The sequence below is a fragment of the Gekko japonicus genome, unplaced genomic scaffold (genome assembly GCF_001447785.1).
Source record: "Gekko japonicus isolate JY-2015 unplaced genomic scaffold, Gekko_japonicus_V1.1 scaffold2383, whole genome shotgun sequence".
Classification (NCBI taxonomy): domain Eukaryota; kingdom Metazoa; phylum Chordata; class Lepidosauria; order Squamata; family Gekkonidae; genus Gekko; species Gekko japonicus.
The window spans coordinates 117,120-127,298 of NW_015174909.1; the positions used below are offsets into that span (position 1 = coordinate 117,120).

Consider the following 10,179-nt stretch of genomic DNA (forward strand, 5'->3'; position numbering starts at 1 on the left):
AAAGGAGTCTCGGAGCGGCTTACAATCCCTTCCCCTCCCCGCAACACACACCCTGTGAGGTAGGTGGGGCTGAGAAAGCTCTTTCGAGGACTACTCTTGAGAGAACAGCTCTGAGAGAACTTGTGACTGACCCAGGGTCACACCAGCAGCTGCATGTGGAGGAGTGGGGAAATCAAACCCAGTTCTCCCAGATTGGAGTCCGTGCACTTAAAACCACTACACCAAACTGGCTCTATTTAGCAGAATACTTTGTTTGGCCCCTAAACGTAGGTTCTGATGACCGTCCAACAATGCAAGAGAATGCAGATTTGGCAGCTGCTCCCATCACAGCAAAAGGATTTTCATGGTGTGACTGAAGGGAAACTGCGGCAGCCATTTTGTGTCTGGCTCTGCTGTGGCAGCCATTTTGTGGCCGTGCCCACCCCAGGGTGTCAGAATTCCAATGGTGCCCCACAGGCTCCAAAGGGCTGGGGACCCCTGACCTAGAGAATCTGAAAGCTAGCCAGAAGCTTCACAAGGACTCCCGCATTGCTTCCTGAAGAGCTTCCGGTGGCACACTGGCTCGCAACTCCGGATGGAGGGATCCCAAGAGGACGAGAGCACTTAAGAAACTGAGCCCGTTAAAATCTCGATCCGAGTTCTCAGAATTTTACTGGTAAGTTTTATTAACTAGAGAAAGCGTAATATTGCGCCAGTCGTACAGCCAATACATTTGCAACTTCTACTTGAAATTCTCTATACAAAGTCAAAATGCAAATCGGTAAGACCGTCGATGGCGTTAAGAGCTTAGAATAACCACGAGGTATAAAAAACAAGTTTGCCATCTTGCCCTGAGTAGAAATACTGAACACATTAGGAAATCTGGATTCTCCATGATGCAACCAAACCGCTAAGCATGATTTCCAGGACTTTTAGGATGGCACTCCATGTTCAGTAATGCGCACGCACACAAACACACACTCACACACACACTCTCATTCATGCGCTCTCAACTGCTCTTCGCTGTACTGAAAACCACTGGGGAACAGCGACGAAAAGACACTTCTGTTATTAAACATTCGTTGTGTAAATTGAATGGGCAAGCCTCCCTTTGAACTATTTCATGTTGTGTTTAAATTGAGCACCGGCTTTGAAGCCAATTCCTTTTAGTGTTTGTTGTTTCTTTAAAAGAGTATGCTTCCATAAATATTTTACATCGAAGAAGTCTCCTCTGAGACCTGCACTCCAGCACCACATCATCCCTTCCGAATAAATCGACACGATTTTGCTCACGGGGGGGTGGATTCGGCGAGCGGCGGGCTATCCGCACGAGCGAGGGGGTCGACTCCGGGCTTCCCTGCATGCTTAGCGATCGTTCAGCTCGACGCCAGGCCTCTGGCGAAGTCCACACGATTGGGACAGCGAAAGGAGGACAGGAACAGGTGACTCCCCCCACCACATACACGCCCCCCCCCCCAGCACACCGCAAAGGAGTGAACGGGTTCAAACGGGCAGTGGGGTTCAGGCTCTTTCTGCTGAGTGCAAGGTGGCAAAGACATCTTTCTCTTTAAAACCTGGTTAAGAGATTAAGCAGAACGGAAGTGACCTATACCTTCCGGTTAATAAATGAAACCGTATTTTACAATCCACCCTCCTCCGCTAGCGCCGGCTCGGCGGCCACCCGGGGCCTCTCAGTCGAGAGGCTGCGGATCGGCGATGGGCATGGTGTGCAGGACTTCGTCCAGGAGCTGTAGGGCGCGGTGCAAGTGGATTTCGATCCAGCACGGCGTCTCCTTGATGCTCTGCCTTGGGTAATCGGGGCCCCAGCCCTTGACGAAGCTCATCCGGAGGATGCACAAGCGGCGGAGGTCGTCCACGCCAATCCCTGCGGCCGCCGACAAGCCTAGAGGGGAAACCACAGAATTCTTCATGCCTCCAGCTCTCAAACAGCAGGAGGTTCTCGAGAGCCTGCACCTAACCTCCTCTGTGGGCGCCACCCCTCCCCGCCATGTGTCAGCTGACAACACTTCCAGACTTCTGCAAAGAGTTTTACCAACCACCCTCACCCGTCAGATCACGAAGCTTAGTTCCCTGTACATACTTATGTATAGCCCACCCTTCTTGCTGACACTTCATGAAGATTACACAGTGGAAGACAATGCTGTCAACAATATCAGACAGATCCATGTAGGCAGTCGTGCTGGTCTGAAGCAACAGAACAGAGTTAAGAGACCGGTGGCACCTTTAAGACCAACATATCCAAGGTGTGAGCTTCCGTGTGCACCCACGCTTCCTCAGACAACTATACGGAATTACAGGCTGAATTCTCACAGTTTAGGGTACATCCATCTCCAGTTCTTTTTCTACAAAAAGAGCCCTGCCTATGTTGTTGTCCCCCCCCACACACACACAGTTGAACCCAAACAGATGACAACCGGAAACCAAGCTTGTCATTCTTTTTATCTGCTAAAAAACACTTCCCTATTTTGCATACTAACTTTACAAGCCACCATCTATATATACACAACTATGATCTGCGCTTCCATTTCACTGTATCCGAGGAAGTGTGCATGCGCACAAAAGCTCATACCTTGAATAAAACTTTGTTGGTTTTAAAGGTGCCCCACGGGACTCTTAACTTTTTAAAAATATCAGACGTATGTTATTAACAGTGTGTGTGTGTGGGGGGGAGGATTACAAATGTACAGACCAGTGCTGTAAGAGCAACATAATACAAAAAACAAGTAGGACAGACCACAATCTTGTTTCCCTGGAACTACTTCAAGGAGAATCTCTGGCAAGACTCTCAGAGATCAAGTGCCTTTCACCAGATTTCAAGTAACGGATCCCAGTGGTACTTGTCAACCCTGTTCCCGTCTTGCAGAGGTTTTTCCTTAAAGCAACTTCAAGTTAGAAAATGTTATCGTGTCAAAACGGCAGGAGACACAGTCGCTTCATTTGATCTGCCACAGCTGGTTTCCTGCTTCAGAGTATTCCGAGTGTGCTTTAAGAATTGCTGCAGCCTCAAAATGCTGGCGAGCGAGGGATTCGCCAAACACTCTTGCTCAGGACTCCTGCCAGACTTCACAATGACGGCATGTCATCTTGAAGGGGGACCACGCTCACAAAACAGATACACAACAATCCACTTCACACAAGGCCACCGTTCAGGAAGCTTCAGTGTGGTCAGAGTGCCTTGTGAGGGGCTAGCTAAACAAGAACAAGGAGCTATGGTTTGACGTGGATTTCAGACCCAAGGTTTGGCATAATGTTTGTATTAACAACCATCGCTACAGCCGTGGACCCGTTTCCAAAGACTAGCGGAGTGCTGGGCCACTGGAAAGTGAAAAGCAGACATGTCTAAACCATGGTCAGCCAATACATCTGGAAATTCATGATCCGAACTTCCAGCTATATAGACCAACCATGATATAGGCCATGACTTGAACTTCCAGATATAAAACCAAGCATGATATAGGTCATCATTTGAACATTCAGATACGTAGGCTAACCATGACACAGGTCATGACTTGAACGTCCAGATTTACAGACTAACCATGACACAGGTCACGATTTGAATTTCCACATGTATAGGCTAACCACGGTACAGGTCACGATTTGAACTTCCAGATGCATAGGCTAACCATGGCATGGGTCAGGAGTGTATGCTTTCATTTTCAAGTTTCTCAGCACTCCAACCGCTACCAAGCATGATATAGGTCATCATTTGAACGTTCAGCTACGTAGGCTAACCATGATACAGGTCATGACTTGAACGTCCAGATTTATAGAGTAACCATGACACAGGTCATGATTTGAATTTCCACAGGTATAGGCTAACCATGGTACAGGTCACGATTTGAACTTCCAGATGCATAGGCTAACCATGGCATGGGTCAGGAGTGTCTGCTTTCATTTTCCAGTTTCTCAGCACTCCAACCCTGGAGAGCCTTTGGAAACGGATCCACAGCCACGGCTATGGTTGTTAATTCAAACGTCATGCCAAACCTTGGTTACAAAACACACTTCAAACCATAGCTCCTGATGCTTGTTTCGCTGGGCCCTTGCAAGCCATGGCTCACAATAAACCAGGGCTAGACAACCCGTAACGTGTGCCGATAGTGGCACAGAGACATTTCATGTATACGTCACCTTTCTCCTCAATGGGGACCCAAAATGGCTTACCTCCTCCGCCTCTATTTTGTCCTCACAACAACCACCCTATGAGGTAGGTTAGGCTGAGCGTGTGCAACCAAGGCAAGCCATGGCTCACAATAAACCAGGGCTGGACAATCCTAACATGTGCCGACAGTGGCACAGAGACATTTCATGTATATGTCACCTTTCTCCACAATGGGGACCCAAAATGGCTTACCTCCTCCTCCTCCATTTTGTCCTTACAACAACCACCCTGTGAGGTAGGTTAGGCTGAGCGTGTGCAACCAAGGTCACCCAGCAAGCTTCCATGGCATGAGTGGGGATTCGAACCGGGATCTCCCAGATCCGAGTGACACACTCTAACCCAGAGGGGTCAAACTCATTTGTCATGAGGGCCGGATTTGACATAAATGTCACTTTGTCGGGCCAGGCCACGTGTACCATAAAACGTAACGCCAGGTACCAGAGATATAAACTTTATAAAGGACACAGGCAAAGCCCAATTGACGATTTATTTTTTTTTACTCAAAATACGAACAAAATTGACCGATCCCTGGCAGTGAAAGCAACTGATTTTCTGGGGAACCCACAAAAGCCCCAATAAATGCATTTAATAATATGCAAGACTAGTTTTTTTCCCCCAAGGGATACCATAAAAGGGGGAGTAGTTTCCACTTCCATCCATCCCAGTTGCTCGTGGGCCGGGACGGTTCTGGCCCCCGGGCCTTAGGTTTGACATCCCTGCTCCGGCCAGGACACCAGGCTGATTCTTGCCTATGGCCGGATCTCCGTCCAAGCAACTGAGGCACTGGCAGCCCTGCGGAGGCCAGCAATACAGGAGAACGCCCCAGGCCTCTCGCCACCTCCCAGAGCTGCACAGCTGCCAGCCGAGTCCAGGGCGAACCCCTGAGAGGGGAGGGGCCGTGGCTCCGTGGCAGAGAATCTGCTCGGCATGCAGGAGGTACCAGGCTCAATCCCCGGCATCTCCGGTTAATGGGTTTTGCAGAAGGTGATGGGAAACACCTCAGCCTGAGACCCTGGAGAGCTGCTGTCAGTCTGAGTAGAGGAGACTGACCTTGGTGGACCAGTGGTCTGATTCGGGATAAAGCAGAAGAAGAAGAAGAAGAAGAAGAGATTTGATTTATACCCCGCCCTCCACCACCCAAAGGTATCTCAGAGCGGCTTACAAACTCCTTTCCCTTCCCCTCCCCACAAGTGAGATAGGCGGGGCTGAGAGAGCTCTGACAGAAACTGCTCTTTTTCAAGAACAGCTCTTGTCAGAACTACGGCTTGCCCAAGGTCATCCAGCCAGGTGCAAGTGGAGGAGTGGGGGAATCAAACCCAGTTCTCCCAGATTAGAGTCCGCGCACTTAACCACTACACCAAACTGGCTCTCAGCAGCTACACGTCTGTCCATGTGAGACGCTGGCTGGACTGCTGGGACTCGGCCTGCTCCAAGTATGTGTGGCCCAGGACAACCCTCATCCCGTCCCACCCCTTTCTTCACAGGCAGACACTGCTGGGGTTTCTCCCAGCCTTTGGGCCAAAATGGTGGCTTGCCCCTGCTGCAAATTAACATGGTACATCTCACTGAATTTAATCCCCCCCCCGCCCCCACAGAACTATTTTTTTTTTAAGATACGGTGAAGAAAGAAGGACGGTTTTCGGCACCACTTACTGATGGCGGGAGCGATTCCCCCTACGGACCCTGGACCCGGGATGTTCCCTGCCACAGCGGCGGCCTGAGCCGCTGCGGCCGCCTGCGCTGTGGCCGCCTGCTGCTGCATCTGGCGATGACACTGGCGTAGATCAAACACCTTTGGGAATTAACGGAGAGAAGCGGTTAGTGCAGGAGTCAACAAGACGCTCGCCAAACCACAGCCCCATCGTCGAGCTGGACGTCAACTGGACTGGAGGTTTAAAAAGCTCTGAGACCAGGAAGCTCAGCAGCGTACAGAAATGCCCCCTCTCACTGCTTCGATTTTGTTAACAAGTCAGGTCCTATCCAGACTCGGGAGGGCTTGCTCAACAGAAATGTAAATGGCAGGACCCGCAAGTGACCTCACACTCTAGCACAGAGACAGAAGGATTCCTCCCAAAGAAAGCGACTTAATTACTGCGTATCTCAAGTAGCGCAAACTGATGGAAACCACAAGCCTCGGCTAATTGACAGTGGTGCTTCCAGACCTATGAAAGCAGAGATCAATTTGGTTCATGAGCTGGACACAAACGCTTCACAAAAAGTGCGCCTAGCCAATGGAGACCAAGTAGACATACAAGGGAAAGTTACACTAAATGGCCAAATAGGTGTCAGTGCTCCCTCTAAGTTCAGTTAGTGTGAGCTAGCTCACAGTTTTTTAGCCTCCGGCTCACACATTTTTGCCTTAGCTCAGGAAGGTGGGCTCCAGGGCAAACTAATCTATGCAGCAGACCAATCGATGGCTCACAACTTTAATGCCAGTAGCTCACAAAGTAGAATTTTTGCTCACAAGACCCCAAAGCTTAGAGGGAACATTGGTGAGGGGGGGAACTTGAATCACAGAAGATGATGTAACACCACATGATGTACTCCTTTCCACTGTTTTTGTAGTCTATGAGTTTAAACACCCCGGAAGCCCACAAATGGATCCATTCAAACTTAGAAGCAGCTATATGTGATGACTAATTCGATTAAGCAGTGCTGGGGAGAGAGACTGTTTATGACTCTTCCCCTCCCCTTTCCCTTGCATAAATCAACCTCCCCCCACGCCTCAAAATTGCCTGTAGCTCACTAGGGAGAAAGTAATCAGGTCATCATAGAATGTTAAGAGTTGGAAGGGACCTTGCAAGTCACCCAGTCCAACCCCCTGCACTCTGCAGGACCATAGCTGAAAGATAGTTCTACATACCTACAACATACCCGAAAGATGGTCGTCCAGCCTCCGCCTGAAAATGTCCAGCGAAGGAGCATCCGCCACCTCCCGAGGCAGACTGTTCCACTGCTCAACCACTCTTACAGTTAGGAACTTTCTCCTGGTATTTAGCCGGTAAGAACTCCCTTGTAATTCCCACCCATTAGACCTAGTCTTGCAATCCGGAGCAAGAGAGAATACATCCGCTCCATCTTCTACATGACAAATACTTGCAATCATGTTCCCTCTAAGCCTTCTCTTTCCCAGGCTAAACACACCCAGCCCCTTCAGCCTTTCCTCATAAGAGTTGGATTCCAACCCTCTCACCATCCTGGTTGCCCTCTTCTGGACACGCTCGAGCTTGTCAATGTCCTTCCTAAAATGCGGTGCCCAAAACTGGACACAGTACTCCAGGTGGGGCCTGACCATAGCAGAATAGAGCGGAACTACCACCTCCCGTGATCTGGACACAATGCTTCTGTTAATGCATCCCAAGATTGCATTAGCTTTCTTCACAGCCACATCGCACTGCAGGCTCATGTTTAGCTTGTGATCAACCAGAACACCTAGATCCCTTTCACATGTGCTGCTGTCAAACCAAGTCCCTCCCATTCTATATCTCAGGTCATTTATAACAACACTGAACAACACCGGCCCCAGGACCCAGCCCTGTGGTTATCTTTTCTTCTCCAGCTTAAATTCCACACACACACACCCCTGGGGGGATTTTGATGAGGAACACATCCTAGAGAAAAGTCAGACTCTCCCCCTTACTGAAATGTTTTAAAAGGGAGAGCCAGTAACAGGTTTCCTGCATGATGCCTGCTTGTGCCCCAAGACTCAGCTGCCCGTTTTTATTAAAATGGCTCTGACAGAACTATGGCTTGCCCAAGGTCATCCAGCAGCTGCAAGTGGAGGAGTAGGGAATCAAACCTGGTTCTCCCAGATTAGAGGCTGCCCACTTAACCACTACACCATGCACATTCAAAGGAAGGATAAGAACAAGAGAAAAGCCCAGCTGCATCAGAACAGGGGTCCATCTAGTCCAGCATCCTGTCTCACCCAGTGGCCAACCAGTTCCTCTGGATGGACAACAACAGGGCATAGAAACCCTTGATGCTGCCTCCTGGCTCTGGGATTCACAGGATTAGTGCCTCTGAATGTGGAGGTTCCCCTCAGCCACCGTGGCTAGTAGCCATTGACAGACCTATCTCTCCATGTATCTGTCTAATCTCCTTTTAAAACTGTTTATTCCTGTGGCCATCACTACATCCTCTGGCAGCGAATTCCACCTTTTGATTGCTCTCTGTGTAAAGTAGTATTTACTAGCAACCACGCGGCAGCCCCTTTGAAAGCTGCCAGGCCGTGGCTGGTGGTAAACTCCACTGCAAACCGAGCCTGGTTGTGTGTGCCCGCCCACAAGAGCTCACGTCAGTCACATGGCCCAAAAACAGGGCCCTGCAGAGGTCGGCCTCCCAGCACTGTTTCCACTAAGCAGCTGCCACGTGGCTCCTGGCCACCCTTCCACCCTCTGCACTGACCACTCTCCTGCATGCGTGTGGAATCTGGTGCGGCATCTGGCACACACACACACACCCCCGAGAATTCCAGGGCTTCTGGATAAAAATGCCGGAATGGATAAGCGAACTTTAACTCTGAAAGGACAACCAGAGTCAACTTTTGAAAACACACGGTTGAGATTCCACAAATGGACTGTAGAATAAAACAAATAAAGTATAGGTAAAGGTGAAGGTTTCCCTTGCTCGAAAGCCAGTCGAATCTGACTCTAGGGTTGCGGTGCTCATCTCTGTTTCAAAGCCAAAGAGCCAGCGCTGTCCAGAGACATTTCCGTGGTCATGTGGCCGGCATGACTAAACACCAAGGCGCACGGAACGCTGTTACCTTCCCACCGAAGTGGTACCTATTTATCGACTTGCAATTTCTTGCTTTCGAACTGCTAAGTTGGCAGGAGCTGGGACCAGAGATGGGAGCTCACTCCGTCATGCGGCACTCCGGTCTCGAACTGCCGAGCTACCGACCTTTCAGTAAAGTATACAGACTTACAATCTATTTTAAGGATACAGAGACTTCATTTTCACATATATGCAAGAGATTTATGCAACGATACAAGGCGAAACATGCAGAATTAATGATTAGTCAAGGTATGAGTTCTGTAAACAAGAAATTTAAGGAGGTAATGGGTACCCTCATTTTATGTTATGTAATGTTTATGTCTGTCTGTTAAAATAAAATAAAAAATTGACGGAGAACTCCAGGGTTTTCATGCTTTTCAGTTTCATGGGTTAGCCGCGCTGGTCTGCAGTGGAAGAACGAGATTCAAGTCCAGAGGCACCTTGGAGATTAAGATTGGGGGGGGGGGTTTAGCTTTCGAGAGTCAAAGCCATGGAAAATCTTGTTGGTCTCTAATGTGCTACTGGATTCGAATCTAGCTTGTGTTTTCACGAGTGGCTGCCACAAGGCAGGGGCTGGAAACTGAGGAAGGGCCCCGCACACAGCCCTGCCTTGACTCCCTTAGAACTTCATGGCCTCACCAGGTTATCATCTTCCAATATTTATTCAAAGTTTCCACACTTTGGCTTTAGCGTATACACTGCCCTAAAGCAGAGCAGACGGGGAGGGCTGTGCTTATGATGGCAGCTGCTGTAGAAAGGCACGCGGAGAGCTGTAACCCCCAGAGGAGATGAAAGATCCAAGGCTGCCAGAAAGCAAATGGAGGCCTACAGGCAGTGTTAGCTCTAAGCTGAGTTACTGTGAGCTAGCTCACAGTCTTTTAGCCTCTGGCTCACACCTTTCTGTCTCAGCTCAGGAAGGAGGGCTCCAGAGCAAACTCAATTATGCAGGAGCCAAGTCGTTCGCTCACAACTTTAATGCCAATAGCTCACAAAGAATTCAAGCACTGGGAAGCTGTATGTAGTACATCTTGAGTTGGGCCAATCTATGTATATAAACACGCACCCTTACAGTCTCATAGACCAGCCTCTGAGCTCCCCAAAATGTGCCCCACAGGCTGTACTTAGAAGGAACGGGCTGTACATCCCTAGCTGATATGCATCCCATAATCTCAGCCTGGAGAACTGATCCAGGGAGCAGAGGAGTAAACGGGGGGGGGGGGGAGATGGAGAGGGGTAGA

At 49.5% G+C, this 10,179-nt stretch overlaps 1 protein-coding gene across 1 annotated transcript in view; it reads right to left on the minus strand.

Moving 5' to 3' along the window:
• Nucleotides 1-638: 638 nt before the first annotated feature.
• The window catches only part of SMAD4 (SMAD family member 4), a 25,119-nt gene continuing 15,578 nt past the window's right edge, over nt 639-10,179 (minus strand). Inside the window, exons 10-11 of the mRNA XM_015425030.1 lie at nt 5,816-5,954; nt 639-1,882 (exon numbers count right to left, since the gene is read on the minus strand). Of these exons, the coding sequence (XP_015280516.1) occupies nt 1,671-1,882; nt 5,816-5,954 (351 nt within the window). The 3' untranslated portion in view covers nt 639-1,670. The remainder of the gene's footprint in view (nt 1,883-5,815; nt 5,955-10,179) is intronic.